At 46.6% G+C, this 18052-nt stretch overlaps 1 protein-coding gene across 1 annotated transcript in view; it reads left to right on the top strand.

The window, feature by feature from the left end:
• Nucleotides 1-1765: 1765 nt before the first annotated feature.
• Nucleotides 1766-18052, top strand: part of VPS41 (VPS41 subunit of HOPS complex) — a 297906-nt gene continuing 281619 nt past the window's right edge. Inside the window, exon 1 of the mRNA XM_075586656.1 lies at nt 1766-1874. Coding sequence (XP_075442771.1) covers nt 1833-1874 — 42 coding nt within the window. The 5' untranslated portion in view covers nt 1766-1832. The remainder of the gene's footprint in view (nt 1875-18052) is intronic.

Genomic DNA, 18052 nt, shown 5'->3' with positions numbered 1-18052 from the left:
TGACATGCAAATGAGCACACAGTGTCACTTTTTGCCTCAATAACCATTTTTAACATGGTTCCCTATAGGCTTCAGCTTGCTGCATGGTCACAGCTTTGAGCACAGCCAGGGCCAAGGTGCATACCCAGAAAACCACCCACAGACAGCTGTTTTGACCTTGATGGGTCTCATCAGTGTGGGGTTGATTTTACTGGGAATGCAAGAGAGGCTATGGGATATAGGCTAAACCATAATACTGAGTTAAGTTATGGTGAGTAAAAAAAGTGACAAAAACCCTCCACAGGAAAGCAAATATGCAAATATAGCTGTATGCTCATCTGCATGTCTTAGGCAGGTCTGCAACCCCGCCTTTCCCCATTATCACCCAGCATACAGCACTTCCACTGCAGCAAGGGATTTTGGCCTTTCGCTTCTCGGCCTTTTGGCTAAGATCAAGTGTAGGGTCTGTCCTGTGAAGGATGGCCCTATTTGCATCACTTGGCCCTCTGGTCATAGGCTGAGGAGGCGGATGCAAAGTAGCCCAAGCATTTTTAATCTTGCACCCCAGGCTTGGAACCCCTGGGGAGTATCACTTGCTGCACTGGGGATGGCTGTTTGGGTGGCGGCCTCCACTTAAGAGCACCTGATTTGCATATATATATGTGTGTGTGTGTGTGTGTGTGTGTGTATATATATAAATATATATATATATATATATATATATATATATATATAAAAATAAAAATAAAAATGTGTATGTATATATACGTGTGTGTGTGTGTGTGTGTGTGTGTGTGTGTGTGTGTGTGTGTGTGTGTGTGTGTGTGTGTGTGAGTGATTTGTACAAACTGTTTTGAACAGAAAAATAAATAAATAATAATAAAAAAATAAAATAAAGGGACTTATTGTGAGATGCATTTTATTCCCCCACATACTTAAATCAGAATTGGGGAAAGGAAAAAATTAGTTTGTCGTATGTATATACCTATTAGTGTGTGTACAGTATATGTATGTGTTTGTGGGGGTGTAATATTCATGCATATGTTGCAGCTCACTGAATATTTTGGACAAATGTTTTTTTTTTTTATAAAATCGCTCTTCTCCCTTGAAAGGTTGCAGACCTCTACCTATAGGGTGACCTTTCCAGCACATTCTGTAAACCAGGAACTGGCCAATCCCCTGTCTATATAACTTGCAACATGAAATTAGTTACTTAACATTAGTTACATGACCTAGGCGGCCTGTAAAAGCACGTAACCTTTTAACTCCCTGTAGGGACCAGGAACCCATGAAGATAATTTGTAGCATATCCCAAGGGTGCTATAAACATTGACATACAATATATACATACACATATGTCTAAATGGAATTTTTTTTTAAATGGCTGGTAAAATCATACTGTGCAGGGGTTTTGTTAACCATTGTAGCCAGGAGGCAACGGAGAGAGTTAACAGCAAATAATTATTGATCATGCAAATTTTGCAATGCAATATTGTATGAAATAACCTCATGAAAAGCCTGGGGTGAGTTGATAAATATTTGTTGATAACCATAGTATATACTCGTGTATAACATTTTATGAAAAACAACAGTCAGGCTTTGATAAACACACATTAGCCACATTTATTGCAAGTAGTGAAAAGGCTGAGGACACACCTTTCAGCTCTAATTCGTGTTTAAAAAGTAGCCAAATTGTCACTCTTTAGCCATTAAAAAGGATTACACACATTCAAATAGAAATCGCAAACAGTTAATAAAGTTACAAGAATTTGAATGCCTCCCCCCCTTCAAGCATGGCATGCTGGGAGTTGTAGTTTGATGCTCCCAAGGGTCATGTGTGCTGGTTCCTTATTATGATGGCTGAAACGCAAGGAGTCCCAGGAGCTGCAGATCAGGTTAGAATCCCCCCACCCCATGGTTCCACGGTGCAGAGCGGCCGTTCTGTGTCCGGTCAAGGGTTCCAATCTCACACATTGAATCGAGAGGGCAAACGCACCACAACCTCCCATTTCTTGTAGCATCCTTTCCCGGAAGTAGAGACTGCAGAATAGGAAGCATTTGCTATCCTAACAAACAGCTGTTTTATTATACCCATGTAGAGGTCTGAATAAGATTCGACATTATAAAAATAAAACATAGAATTCCAAAACCTTTCTTAACATGTACATTTTCCTATCAGTTCGATTTAGATCTCTTTCTCATCTGTTGAACTAAATAGTATTAAATTAGAATAACACATTTTAAAACGCACCATAAAAAGTTTATATACATATATACACACACACACACCATTATAAATGCCCTTTTCTTAATTAATATCTGTAGAATGCACTGCCCCTAATGGAGAATATGCTTGCAGTGACTATTGAATGACTACACTAATATGTAATAGGTTTTATGTGTGCAGTGCCTTGTCTCTAGTCTGTCATGTGACAGAGGGGGGAGTGAATATTTTGGATTACTTCACTGAGTGGAAATTAGATCAAAAGAAAACATCCAGACATACTGTATACAAGCTTAATACCTAATGCTAAACCATTATGGCTCATTACATCTATTTGGGACTTCATATGTGAAATAACATATATTTTGTTTTTATATTGGCTGAGAATGTTCCCCACCCCCTTGTCATTCATAATACAGTTAACCCCTTCCTACCAGGTCAATATGTTGCACTTTGATCCGGCTGTAAATGCCATTCAAGTTAATGGCATTTACCTCTGGATACCCTGCATCGTGGCTTGATTAATCCCGGCATATGGGCCTTATTTAGTTTACTCTGAAATCACAGTTTATGCAAAACACTTTGGAAATATCTGCAACTTATTATTATTATTAGTATTTTTGTGTAACTTTTCTCCTAATTCAATAAATAGAACATCGGCAAATGTTTCAGGGAAAGAGGAAAGAGGTGACTAAGACATTTTTCGAAACCTAAAAATGCAAGAGGACTAATATTTAAAAAAAAAATAAAAAAAATATATATATATATATATATATATATATTTTTAGCTAATTTCTATCTTTTATTACTGAAAATGCCAGGTGTATATTGAATTTTAATATATACCTAACACAATCTGTAATAAAAGATTGCATTAACCCATTAGAAACCATAGTGTTCATAAAGGCATATACATAATGTATGCCTTTCTTGTCTGCTATGAAAACGAAAGGGTTAATAATCTTAACTACCTAATTACCCATTGCATGCCATAAAGGCTAGTTAAGCATTGCCATACAGTGCCTTACTAACCACTATTGCATACAATGGGCTAACCACCCACATTCTGTATATATATACACACACACACACATTACGTTTTGTAAAAAAAAATTGTCCATCACTGGTGTGCGTTAGTGGTGTACAAAAGAAAAAGTACAAAACTTAGTGTTTAAGTCACACACACGGTTGCCAGGCGTGCAGTATTGAACTGGACTGTCCTGTATTTGGACACTCTGTCCTGTTAAAAATTAGACGTAATACTGGACATGTATGTGTCCGGTATTACCTCTCTGGACGTGTAGCCCTTTTTGTGAACCGGCCTGACCCACCCAATCTCACATTGGCCCCTTGTGGGTCCCTTTCCTGGCGGCACACCTCTTCTAAGGGACTACTGGTAACTGTATAACACCTGTGGCTCCAGGAGATCTGAGCCTCCGCTAGCTGGGAGCCTGGGGAAACCCTTACCATTTACCTGGTGCAGCGCCTCCACTTACCCAGGATCCCCGTTATGAAAGATAGCGCTGGGTAAGAAATACAATAACACACATAACGATAGAAAGAATACTAACACTTTACTAACACACAAACAAAGCAGTACACAGCATCATAACCTTATGCTCTATCCGCATTACCTCGGCCCAATGTCTGGTGTTCCCACCCAGTGTCCTGTGATCCCCCACACCCAATGTCCCGTACTCCTACGGAGGTCGTGGGTGACTGCGCAGTCACTAAATTAAGCTAGGGCCCAGTTGGTGCACTTATATACTTCAGAGGTACCTTCCGAGCACTCCGATGCTCGGGCCTGCAACTTTCTTCTAAAAGGGTCAGACGTCCGTCTGATCCTATCCAGGTACTTCTCTCCGTGGACCCCAACGAGGGTCCCACCGCTTCCCGGGAACAACAACCGAATCACGGCAACACCAACCGCATCACGGGAACAGCAACCGACGCTATCCCTAACTAACCCTATCAGGACAGGAACCCTAACCTAGGGCCTGTCCCTGATGAACCGCAACCTGGGATGGCTTGGGGAAAACTCCTAGGGCCTGTGGAACAATAACCTGCCCCCTCCCCTAGCTTCCCAGTCCTATCTGTCACTCTCTAGCTACTCCTAACTCCCAGATGCTAACAGCCTGCAGCAGACACACAGCTCTCACTGTCAGCCTGCAGCAGACACACAGCTCTCACTGTCAGCCTGCAGGCATTCACACACGCTGCACACACTGCGCCCAGCACATGCAGCGACACACACTCACACAGCTGCACTCACACACAGCCACCTGAATCCCGCAGCAAATCCACTGCTTGCACGCTGTGCCTATTTGCCAGTGCGCACAGCCCTATCCGCTGGGGCACTGCCAAACCTGCACCTTCCGCACCTAAGGGTGACCTCCTTATCTAGGGCCGTCCCTCTTCAGTTACTCCCTGCCCTTACCGGGAATTGGGGCCTGCCTGGGGACCTAAGGAGAACCCTTACCTGGTGCAGGAGCCACGCGCTCCCTACACCCTTCCTACTCCTTCCTTCTCCTCTGCCTGACTGACTCTGCAAAGCCCGGGAAATGTATCTATATTCCCGGGCTGAGCTTCCTCCAGCCCTATTGGCCGCAAGGGAGCACCTGACCTCTGTCTCCCTATGCCTCCTGGGAATTGTAGTTCCCAGGGGGCTGCCTAAACACTGGGGCCGCGTGCGCGCTTCTCCCGCGCATGCGCGAACGCCTAATGGCCGCCGCAACCTCACTATCCTCTTCCCTACTCTCGCGCGATCTCTCCCTAGCCCTGGGGTCCTATCTTGCGCTTGCCGCCTACTGCGCATGCGCAAGCTAACGCGCAATGGCGGCGCCCTCTGTACAAGCCGCCGAGCCGGTGGCAACGCGATCGCGGCCCTAGCAACGGCCCGATCGCGTCCCCGGCAACCGGCCTGCGCCTCACAGTCCCGCTCTGCTCCCTGCAATGGCCCCCACCCTCGCGTTCTCCCGGCGGGTCCACCGCTGCCTCCGGCGGCACCCGCGACCACCCGGTAAGCGCGGAGGGGGGTCAGGGAGTCAAATTTTACCTCGGGGCTACAGACGTAATGACCTGACTTGTGGGGGCCGCGGGATTTCCCTGAGCAGGGAGATAGCAGGGCTGTTGCTAGTGGGCTGGGCAGCTTCTCCCATCCTGACTGGCTTCTGCTGGGTAATGCAGCCAATCATGAGGTGGTGTTAGGAGCCTGGGGGTGGGGCCAAGGAGAGGAGGAAACAGCATGGAGTGGAGAGTGGTTGTAGCGCAGCCCGTCGCATGTCACAGCTTTCACCATAGTGTCCAGACATTGCACTAATACAGACAGGTTATATTCCGTGGTAATATATAGTATAGTCAGGTTATACTCCTTGTCAGTGTATACAGCGACCCAAGAGTATATAACCAGACGGCACTATACACCGACATGAGTATATATACAAAAATATCTAGGTGCAAAAAATGGGACAAAAATAGGAAAAGGGAAGAAAAAATAGAGTAATACAGTACGTCTAAAAAATGGAAATCTCCCAACAACAGTAAGTATTGCACTCACATTTGATTGTCTTTAAAACAGTACATCCCCAAGGTTGATTTTAAAGCGGCAGTTCAAGCTGCCATATTTTCTTTTTTCAATCAATATGTGCATCAATACAATCTATGCAAAGTGATTAGTTAAGTTGCTGATCGATCTGTTCTCCTGTATATCGATCGCTGAAATTTAGCTGGGGGTTCACTAAATGCATCTTGGGTAATCTTCTGCTACAATGACAGCCAAAGTTCTGTGAGAAAGATCATGTGACCCGGCAGGCACTAGATTCAATTGGTTCACTGCTCGAGAGGGCAGGGCTCAAAAAGGTGATGCTGTTTCAGAAGGGGAAGGGGATGTGACTTTGTATATGGTTGCTATAGGAACAAAAATGCCTGTTACATTAGAATACATTACAAATGTCTTTAAAATATTTTTTTATTTATTTTTAAATGCTACAAGTATTTTCTCATAGTACAGAACTGATTTATTAAAAAAAAAAAACACATGTAGGCTATTGCTTGAACTGCAGCTTTTACAGGATCCGGTAGGTCTTGGCTAAATACTGAATCTCTCTCCTCCACACACTCCGGAAGACAGACAAAGGTACATAGTGTAGTTCCTTTTTTTTATTTTGCGGATAAAAAGGTAATGCACTTCAATTAAAAAATGCCAGCGCTCTGAGATGCAGACACAACTCGTACAGGGCTCCCTGGACGCCGACCTCCGTGTGTCCGCAGTTGTCTCTGCATTTCGGAGCGCTGACATTTTTTATTTATTTTTTTAGATGATGTACGTGCATTACCTTTTTATCCGCACAATAAAAAGAAGATCTACACTAATGTACCTTTTTCTGTCTTCCTGAGTGTGTAGGGAGGAGAGCGATCCAGTATTTAACCAAGACCTGCCGGTTCCTGTTTAAATTAACCTGTTTCAGACCATTCAGTCCTATTTGGAGATTTGCTGTTTTTAAAGAAGATCAAATGTGAGTGCAATACTTAGCGGTGGTGGGAGATTTCCATTTTGTTGACGTAAAGAACTTCTCTATTTTTATTCCTTCTTTTTTTTTGCGTATAGGTGTATATATACTTTATTTTTTCAACTATTGTGAGGTAGAGGACCTTTTGGTCGCAGCAAACAGGGGCAGTCCAGATTTCATTACTGCAATGTTGTGTGTATATTGAATTTATAAACACATTTATGAACACAAGTGCACTGCTGGTGGTTTATTTTGTACTTCCTGATTTTCACCAGGGAGGGAGACATGGAGTGACTGGAGGGGAGGGGGAAGACTGACTGGGGGGGGGGGGCAGTGGGTGATCCCTACTTTCCACGCCCGCATCATGGCTGGCACAGGGGAGGCGTGTACGTTGGGGAAGTGCCAGACTGAAACGTCATTGCGAGTGAGTAGGCCGCTCCAGCTCAGCGCTCCCTTAACTTCCGGGTTTCAGTCTTTCCATTTCCCTGTATTTCACGGTGTTTGAAATTTGATCCTGGTGAGGGATCAAATTTCCCGGGAACTGGAAAATTTTCCGGGAACTGGAAACACTGGTCACACGTACTTTGACAGACAGACACACTCAGTTTGACACATTGGGAGAGAGATACTGACTGACACACTGACACTCCTCCTTCTATTACAGGTCCCCCGGGCTTCCTAACCACCCTTCCTAGGGCATTTACCCATCAACCCCTCCTATAGGAATGGCTTTCAGCCCGGTTAGCCAAAGCTGGGAATAGTTCTGTATGCCATTGACCAATAAAATATACACATACCATCAAAATACATGATTGAAATATACATTAACGTGTGTGTGTGTGTTAAATATGTATGTATATCTGTATTCATATAGCACCATTAATATACATAGTGCTTCGCAGCAGTAATACACGTGACATAATCATATCAATAACAAATAATGCAAGTAACACATAATGGAAACAACTGCTTCAGTCATTAAAGTGGGGAGAGAGAGAGAGAGAGAGAGAGAGAGAGAGAGAGAGATTGTATACACACACACACACACACACACACACTTCGACAAATGCACTCGCCTGCACACCACGGGCGAGAGCATTTTGGCCGCTGTCGAACGCTTACCTGCGGCATGGCGCGGCGATCTCCGTCTTGTCCCCTGCAGATCCAAAAAATGGCCGCGTGGTGTCAAATGATGCCGTGTTGCCATGGCTCTGTGACGTCATGCGGTGCTACGCTCCGGGACGTCACGGCGTCCCATTGCCATGGCAATGCGGCATCATTTGATGCCGCGCTGCCATTTTTTCAGGACCTGCAGGGGAAACATTACAATTTGCAGGGGAGAAGACGGACCCTGCCGCAGGTAAGAGTCGTGGGGGGGAGGGGGCGGGTGAGGGAGTTACTTTTGGGGGGGCGAGTTACTTTTGGGCGGGAGGGGGGGCAAGTGGGTTTTGCCCTAGTTTGTCGAGCCCTGTATATGTATACATATACATGGACAGAGGCGGAGGAAGACGGAGGCTGAGGGGGTCTTCTTGGACTAAACCCTGTGCTGTCCTGGTCAGTCAGTCACTCCGCCATACAGTACCTCCCCGCTCCGGGCTGCATATGCGATCCATACAGAGCGGTTGGCCTATCCGGTCACAGCGTTTGGGGTATGCGACGGGTCTGTGCACCTGCTCCCACTTCCAGGCCTGCTCGCGCGCTCCTCTCCTACTGGGTCTTGCTGCAGGGTAGCCGTCAGATGCCATGTAGCGTACCGTCGTCATGGCAAAACGGCTTCATTTGATGCTGCACTGCATTTATGACAATCCTTGAAAAAGCGCAACTATTTGCTTGAAACGCATGGGAGGACCTTTTTTGTATTTTTTTTGTCACTCATCTATGCCTAAATAAAGCCTTTTTATTTTTCCATACCAGGGTACCCTATTTTTATTCATTATTCCTGGCTAAGGATTGCCCGTCAACAACATGAGTGCCCTGAATTCACTCTACTTTGTTGCAGCTTGTGCGCTCCTCTCCTACCGGGTCTTGCTGCAGGGTGGCCGTCAGACGCCATGTAGCGTAATGTCGTCATGGCAACACGGCGTCATTTGACGCCGCACAGCCTTTTTGACAGGAGCTGCAGGGGAAGACAAAACTTGGTGAAGAATGTTGGGAGAATGCTATACCACGCCGTTGCATTCGCCGCCGGTAAGGGACACGCCAGTGGGCCAAATCCAGTCGGCCGTGGTGATCGGGTGACTGCATTTGTCGAGCTCTGTGTGTCCCCCTCTCCAGGAGAGCCTAGGTAACCCCATTGGAACCTCAGGAGTGAATGATAAAATGAAACCACTTAATCTTATGGGCCGATGTCCAACCATAAAAAGCCCCCCCTAAATAATGCCAATAATGGAATAAATAAATCCAGTCTTTGCTCGTTGACGGGTCAAAGAAAAAGATAAAGCCAAATTGTAGGCCTAAATGTGACCTAGTTTAGGGCCTGCCTACAGCAAGGCTCTTCAACTTGCAGCCTGTGGGCGAAAGCGGTTGTTGAAGGACCTTGTAATGACCTCCTTGGACTGTCTGCTTCTGCTAACTTAATTGCAGTTGCTCAGGCAGCTAAGCATTTATTTATTTTTTTAAACTGAAAAATTGCATCCTCATGTCTTCTCTCGGCCAAGGGGGTTTATGCCAGGGCACAGCCCTTATATAGGACTGTTCGTCGTTGCATCATGCGTGGTAGGTGGCCAGGTGGTAAATAAACCAATCAGACTGGTTGATTTATTACATGTTTACCACTCTTACCAATGACATATCACATTGGTGGGACATTTGTTTGCCATCGGTTAACACAGCGCTGCGCAAAGTGGGGGGCGCAGGATTTTTTGGAGGGGGGTGCGGGTGCTTGCAGAGGCCCCACGCTCTTCCCTGAGGCATTCAAATGAAATGCCGGGGGATCGCGTGAGGCCTTTGCAACAAACTTACAAGGGTTCAGACACGTTGGTGTGACGCGTCGCCATGGCACCGCGGCGTCAAATGTGGAGTGACGTCACACGGCCGTCTCCATGGTAACAGGGTCACATGACCCGCAGCGTCGGTTGACGCCGCAGAGGGAGGTGAGGGGGGCGCGAAAGTGAGGGGGAGCAGGCAGGGGGGCGCAGCTCCAAAAGTTTGCGCTCCCCTGGGTTAACACATGGTAGTATGCTATTACCAATAACTTAAAGCGGCAGAACAGGCTGCATTGTGTTACCTTCATTGGGGGTGCCGATATCACTGTGAAGTTTAAATGTCCCGGTCATGCTGGCCAATAGGAAACCGCAACCGATGACGTCACGGCTTCCTATTGACCGGCAGAACATTTTAAAGCCACCATTATGTTAGGCACACAGTTTCTCCGGTTGCAGAGATACCAGCGCCGCTACAGAGGTAAAGATCTCTGGAAGTTCACAGTTCAGCTCCGGAGACCCCCTGCTTCCATTCTGTAATTATTTATTTTTCTTTTTAACGCAATGTTCAAGCTGCCTTTAACATTTTTTGAAAATCCCCCCCCCCCTCTTTAATATGTGCTTCAATACAATCCACACAATAAGTAATTAGCTAAGTTGCTGATTAATCCGTTCTCCTGTGATCGATCAGCGAAGATTTGGCTTTGGGGTTCACTAAATGGATGTCAGTGCAGCAGAAGAGGAGCAAATATGCAAAGTTCTGTGGGGAAGATCATGATGTGACCAGGCAGTCACTAGATACTGTTGGTGCATTGCAAGTGAGAGGGCTGGACTCAAAATGGGATGTACCAGAGCTTGTTTTGGAAGGGGATGTGACTTTGTGAATGGTTGCTATAGAAACAAAAAAATGCTTGTTACCTTATAATACATATTTTTTTTTTTTTAAATATTACAAGTATTTTCTCATAGTACAGAAATCTATCCTATCTATCCATGTTGAATGGTTTTGAAGCAAAAGGTGGCACTGTGTGCTCATTTGCATGTCATTCCCCAGAATCCCTTGCTGCAGTGGAAGTGCTGTGTGCTGGGTGATAATGGGGAAAGGCGGGGTTGCAGACCTGCCTACGACATGCAAATGAGCATACAGTAATATTTCCATTTGCTATATGCTTTGCTGTGGAGGGGTTTTGTCACTTTTTTTACCCACCATAACTTAACTAAGTATTATAATATAATCACATGTAGGATATTGCTTGGTCTGCAGCTTTAAAGCTTTAATAGAATTTCTGACAACGGAACTCCGACTTCTCTTTATATCCACATATTACCCACTATGAGAATTGTGCTACATATGGCATTAGTTGGTTAGACAGAACAGTTGGGTGGCATCTTAGTCATTCATACAGGGCCTTGGGGATTTGTAAGTGTGTGCTGATAGTCATAGCACAAACTGCATTATATTTGGGGTTGCGTGAATCTTTCCCTACCCTAATGAACTGCCGCGGTAAGCCATTTAAATAAACCACTTTTTTTTTTCCCCCTGCAAATGGAAATGACAAAAGCGTAATGCAGTGGAGATTATGAAATCCATCCCTCTGGGGAATCGGCGCTATCCTAGAGAGGTTTTAAACAGTACGGTATTGCAATTTTTGTTATGCTCTTAGTTTTACTCATGATTTTTTTCTTTTTTTAATAGTGAATCATGTTCTTCTTTCAACATGATCACAGCTCTTACATGTAATGGACCACATTACTTAATAGAAGTAGTATCCATCAAGTGTATTTCTGTACTAATGCACTCCTTTTGTCAGTTTCTTTTATTTTAAGAGGCAATCCCATGTAGCTTCATATACTGAAATTGCAATCAGTTGAACCCTATTAGACCTATGACACATTCTCTACCATGTTACAGTGTTTCAAAATAAGTTTATTGGGTTTGCAAATTTAGGCCAAAAAAGCATGAAGCATTAACTTGAGATGCTTATGCTGTTTTGAATATGTTTTACCTTGGGCTCGAGCAAAGTTGAACTGTGGTACTCTCAGCCACAGGAAAACCCCTTAGCAACCTTATATTTAATTGGGATCAACTTCAATCTGGCTGCCATTAGAAAGCCGCAACATCAGGTGCCAGTGATGTTATGGCTCTCTATTTATGACAATAAAACAATAAACAAATCAAATGTTTCATGCACCTGGGTTGCTGGGTGCTGTAAGTACTGCAGCTTAACGTTGGAGTACCACCCAGATTAAACGTGTGTGTGTGTGTGTGTGTGTGTGTGTGACACACTCCACCCCAATCGCAGAAAGGGACCATGTGGGGAAATCTACATGTATTACCAGGTTTGGTGCAATACCTGTCAGGCTCACAGGAGGCCTGAACCTCCACCACTGGGAGCGCCTCCACCTGTGCAGAATCCTAGAGTGTAGAATACCCCTGACACAGGACCCACATACAGTAACCACATAAACCAGAGTATATATAAACAGTTTATTGTATATGCATAACAGAACACAACATATTTATAACATCAACAGTACATTAGTGTCACCCTGTAACACTGGCCTCACTGGGCCGTAACCTCATACCCTATACCCAAGTGTCCCAAGAGTCACCCTCCTACCCCAGTGTGAGACACCGCTGCCCACTGGTTTGAGATGAGTCAGTGCACTTGGTGTATGATGCAGGTACCTGCCGGGTGTGTCCACACCCGAGCGTGCAAATGCTGTACTTTGGATCCCTTGCTCCCGAAGGATGATCCAAGATGCCTCCGCTGCAACGGTGGGTGTCCCGCCAGACGGTCCCACCATGAAGATAGTCTCTTATCTTGAGTGGTTGATCTGATCCCAGAACCAATGATCAGGGCTGCACAGCGTAGCAGCTGTGTCCTTGAATATCACTAACAACTAAAGGGGCAGGGTCCCTACCTAAGGGCCTGTCCCTGTAGCAACCACAAGCTATGGTATGACTCAGGGCCTGACTGGGGCCTAGGGGGGGTAACCTGGCCTAGTGCAGGGGCCACCTGCTCCCTGCACATGCAACCTCCCCTAACCTGCTCCCAGCTCTGACTAACTAGCAAGCCCTCAGCGCACCAAAATGTATCTTTCTCCTCAGGGGAAGCTCTAAGCCCTATTGGCTGCTGTGGCATCACGTGGGTAGCACGGGTGCTGGGTCTTGTAGTCCCCTGTGGAGCTCTTTAACATTGGGGCCGCGTGCGCGATCTCTACTGCGCATGCGCGATCCTGTAATGGTCGTCGCTGTACTCATCTACGCATGTGCAAACTTCTGCACATGCGCAAACACTAGTGCCAATCCTAACATGGCTGCCGCAACTCTGCTGCGCATGCGCAAGCACAACAAACATGGCGGCGCCCTGTAGCAGATGCCGCTGGGAGCCCATAGCGACGCATCCGCCCCCACCGGGATGAAGGTAATGGAGAGGGAAACGAAGGACCAGGTAGAGAGAGGGGACCTGGCTACATTCTCCCCCTGGTGGAAATACCAACAATCCCGCTTGAAGGACAACGTCACAATGCATAAAGTTACACAATAAAAATGCAATGCATAATATGTACAACTTATCATATGCACTTTATCATCAATGGTACATGACATAATAACCACAGTGATACCCGAGGCCGGCTGAGTGCTAGCTATTTGCTGAGACCCATATTGGGGTGCCCCTAACTGATCGTGTGAGGGCGCCTCACTTTGACTCCTGTGAGTCTCCTTTACTGAAACTGGAGTCTCTGTAGACTCTTTGAACTCATGGTCGGATGCTACAGTCTCTGTGGCCAAGCCACTTCCTAACCCCTGGTGGAAGGAACCGCAAGGTGTCTCTTGGCCAGACATTTACCCAGCCATCCACATCATGTATGCGGTAGACAGGGAGGCCCTGACCTTTTCCTCGGTCAACCACATGGTGAATAGGCCGCTCCAGGTTGCGCATGAAGGAGGCAATAATTACCAGCGCAGTCACAGCACAGCCTTGGTTTGCTCTAGTAATCGCTTCAGAAATGACGTCTTCTGGGGACATCATGAGATCTGGATGCACATCCAGGTCTGGATACGGACGTGCGTGGAGATCCTTCGCGTAGAAGTAAGCGCCGAGCAGGGCCTCTTCACTGGATACCTCCATCGCATTCTGCAGGGAGTAAACGTTTGGTGCCTCACAGCTCCGCTGGCTGCTGATGGTTGTGAGGTCATCTGGAACGCTGTCAGGTATCGCTTCTGCTGCACTAGACACCGCAATGGAGCTGAAGCTTCTCTCCAGTAGGCAGGTAGGTGGTGGGCACTGATCCACACGTACCACCGGGCAGCCATCTTCTAGGGGGGACACCTCTGCCAGGATGCAATGCCGGGATGAGCCATTCGCCCGGGCGACCATGCTTAAGGAGCTACCATGCTCCGCGGTCACCTGGGGACTCACACCCGACACCCATGGGGCAGTCAACTCACCCCTGTTGTCAGTAGGTACTGGTTCCAAGCCTGGGACCGATGGTACTATCGTAAGCCGGACTGGCTGTTGTAGGGCCCACATCAGGGTCCTCTGTAGCTGAGGCAATTGGCTCTTTGTCATCAGCTTCTCTTGGGTGGTCAGCCTGCGGGTGCATCACCATGGCTGATTGGCTACGATCATCGGTAGAAGAGGATGAGGGTAGGGACACCTCCGCAGGGGAGCAGCATCGGCGCACCTCTCATTCACAGTTGGTTATCGGCAGGGAGCGGTCCCGCTCCTGCACCACTAGTGGAAGTGCACCCAACTTTTCCTGGGCAGTCACCTTACCCTGGGGTTCCGGCATCTGTGGTTCTGGATGTGGAACGAGTCTGGAACCGGATCTGGAACAACGGTTAGGGCGCACGGACCCTCCGAAGCCTCCATGATCGAGGTAGTTGATAGCTGTATTGACCACCCCAGTATTGGAGTCAATAGCTTTTTTTCTCTGCATGTTCCGTAGGCCGCAGCTGCACGGGCTTCAGGAACTGTGCCCCGCAGCAAGCACACTTGGGTCCCCAGGTCACTTTGCCACCTGGGAAGTCACACTTGTTACAGACGACTCATATGCACCCCTCTTCGTCCACCTTTGCCGCCTGATATTCTATTGGTAGCGTAAAGGAGTCAAAGTCCATACCACCAGACATATGCAAGTCCTTTTGTAAACATGGGCACAAAATAAAGGATATGTCCTCTCCCTTCATCAGCCAGGCTCCATACAACTGAGGATGCTGTTTACTGCGTCTTTTACCTTTCTTAAGGAACAGAAGTTGCTGACTGAAGCTCGCTGTGCTTCCTCCCCCTGGTGGAATTCAGAGGAGGGGCACACTCTATCAAGGAGTGGTTCTGGCTCTGCTCTGAATTTCGCGCCAGACCTGGGCAGGTTTCTGCAAAACATTGTGGTGCAGCCTGGTTGGCCATTAGCAAGTGCGCTCTTGTGACTTGGCGGGCTACGCCCTGCTAAGCGGGACTCACTGTTAGGTTGTGGAGAATCCACTGCGTATATAAGGGGGTGGCCTTCTGATGGCCATCCGAGGACTTGTAGAGTCCGAGGGGCATTTTCCCGGTATATTTCCTGACCCATCGTCATTAGTATGGTACTACAATAACTAGTGGTGTCATACGTTTCTGCTATCGGCCACACTCTGTCTAGGCCCAGGAGTTCCTTTAGGGACTCCTGATTTGCACTCCCCTCCACATGAGCGGGAACATTCCCCACTGCCACCACGTGAATCAGGCAGCTCCTGAACCCTGATGGCCCAGGCATGGACCTCGTAGCTTGTGGTAATAACATAGTGGAAAATTAAATTTAACAATTTGCTTACTGAACAGGATACCCCAGGGCTGAACCTCAGCAGTGCCTCCAAATGTAACACTCTTGTAGTCCCCTGTGGAGCTCTTTAACATTGGGGCCGCATGCGCGATCTCTACTGCGCATGCGCAAACTTGCAATGGCCGCCGCATCACGCGAACTTCTGCGCATGCGCGAAAACTAGTGACAATCCTAACATGGCCACCGCAACTCCGCTGCGCATGCGTGAGCCTCCGCGCATGCGTAAGCAGAACAAACATGGAGGCGCCCTGTAGCAGATGCCGCCGCGAACCCCGGCGACGTGCTCGCCCCCTTATTGATGAAGAGTTCAGCAAGAATATCTATGTGTAATGCTTGCGCTCACCACAAACAAGGCGGGACCCCGGTACTGAGGTGGAAAAGTATAGAACTGCGCACCCACAGCAGCGGAGGCACGCCTACAAAGTGGATTGTCATTGTAGCCGGGTCTGGGTTGGAGAGAGTGGGTTAGTCCAGATACTTGCCAAGGTCGTGGGGTGGAGCCAGCAGCGTAGTTGTTATTCGTTGTGCAGTGGTCAGGGATTGGAGAAGTACGGGTAGTCAGAGGCAAGCCGTGGTCGTTATCCAGAGAGGGTCCAATAGTCAAGCCGGGTCGGTACACGTGAGATCAACTGGAAGCAAGAATAAAAAAAGGACAAGGCAAGGCACAGGAAAGCAGGAACACAAGGCTACAAGGGTTTATGCTCAGCAATGAGTGACTGAGCATGCAGAGTTTTTATAGCAAGGCTGGAGCAGTCAGTGCGAGAGGCGGAGCGGAGGTGCGAGAGGCGGAGCGGAGGTGCGGCCCCTGCGGGATCAGGGATTGGACAGAGGGTGCAGGAGACAGGTGAGCATTGTTGGTGCACTCAGGAATCTTGCCACGCAGCTGGGGAGCGGTGCACGATCGTCGCGTGAGCGATGCGTGACGCGAGCAGGGGGCGGTACCATGCTCCATGGAGTTGACAGCCTCCGTGTGTGTGCGCGCGCGCTCTGTAAGCGGCGCTGAGGTGACAGGAGCATTAGGTAAGGAGGGAACACGTCGCAGGGGACGTGTTCCCCAATTCCTTACACTATGCTATAGTTAAAAATCAGTTTACAAAGAGAACAAATCGTATTTGCAGTCATGTTTAATAACCCCCGGAGAAACTGTTTTCACTTCAAATTCATCTCTTGTTGACCCCAACATCCATATAGTCCCATTTCTGGGGTTCCATTGGCTCTCCAGGTTTCTAGCCGTGGAGGTGTCCATCAACCTGCCTTATCAGATGATGTATTTTTTGGAGGTTTTCTGATCATCACTAGTTCTAAGGCACTGTGATAGCTGGATTGTTAGTGACATTGATGTTTTACTATCTACCTGAATTGTTGTACCTGCTTTTGTGTGACTGACATACAAATATGAGTAACAGACACAAGCTGGTCGGTACTCTCTGCTCTCCCCCACACTCTGCGCCTTGGGGAGATTCAGCTTCTGATAAGGTGTCACACGCATTCACATGAAAATTGACACGTCTCTCAGGTATGCACTTGTAAGTGACAAGAATCCTATTTTATATTGTACTTTTAATTCCTTCCAATAAAAAAATAGAAACAATCCAGGGGTCAGATCCAAAAGTAAAGGACCCTAATGGGGTTATACATGAATTGTAAATCCAGAAGTGCTTTTCTTTCATCAACACTTTACAATGTTGGTGTTTAGCACCTAAAATTGCATTTTTGTATTTTTCAATATACATATTTTATCAAAATACTGTACTCATTTTATATGTGAAAAACAATATTGACCATGGTGACCAGGCTAACATAAGTATCAACCCACCTTCAGAAAGAGCCATGGTACAGATTAGTGGACAGGTGGGCTTTTGCGGATCTGATACCTCGGCAGAATTAAGCGTATTTCAGCACTGAGGACATTAACTAAATTTGCCAAGTAAGTTGGAATGCAGCTTTAAGTGAACCTTAAGTACACAATTTACTCTCATTAGGCTTTAACAACCTCCAGTTATTCTTGACGTTGTCCCCATTGCTTGTACCAGTATCCGGACTACATAAACAGTAGTCTACTTTCATTCATGCAGTCATTCGCCTTTCGCTTAACTCTGTGTCGTTTTGGAAATGCTTATATGTTCACTGTCAGCATATTGGTTATAGCGTTTTATTGCTGTTGATCACTATAAATAGCTTAAGTAAATCTTCATTTTGCTGACCTCCGTGAAGGAGGCACATTCATCAGCACATTCTCATTCAATACACAGGTGAAAGGTTAGTGGTCATAGTCGTAGACACTTGCATTATATATTTTTCCTTTGAAAGACAGGACAAGGCATTGTGTTAGGGATACCCAATAGAGCCTTTTTAATCTATTTAAGCTATGTATGATTAACGGTAAACAGAAATTTCATAAAACTATTTGCAGTCCATGATCTGTTTCTAAAAAATAAATAAATAAATATTTTGCTCAAGTGCAGCTTTACTGTATTAAAATGAGTCACCTGGTAGATATTTTTTAAAATCCAGATTTTGCTCAAATATTGTCCCAGATAACATCAGTCATCCAGGGGCCATCTTCAAAATCAGGAGAAATTAACTTTAACAAT

The sequence above is a fragment of the Ascaphus truei genome, chromosome 2, assembly GCF_040206685.1.
Source record: "Ascaphus truei isolate aAscTru1 chromosome 2, aAscTru1.hap1, whole genome shotgun sequence".
Lineage (NCBI taxonomy): Eukaryota > Metazoa > Chordata > Amphibia > Anura > Ascaphidae > Ascaphus > Ascaphus truei.
The sequence above is the reverse complement of the archived record's forward strand: the minus strand, read 5'-3'. Positions and strand labels throughout refer to the sequence as shown.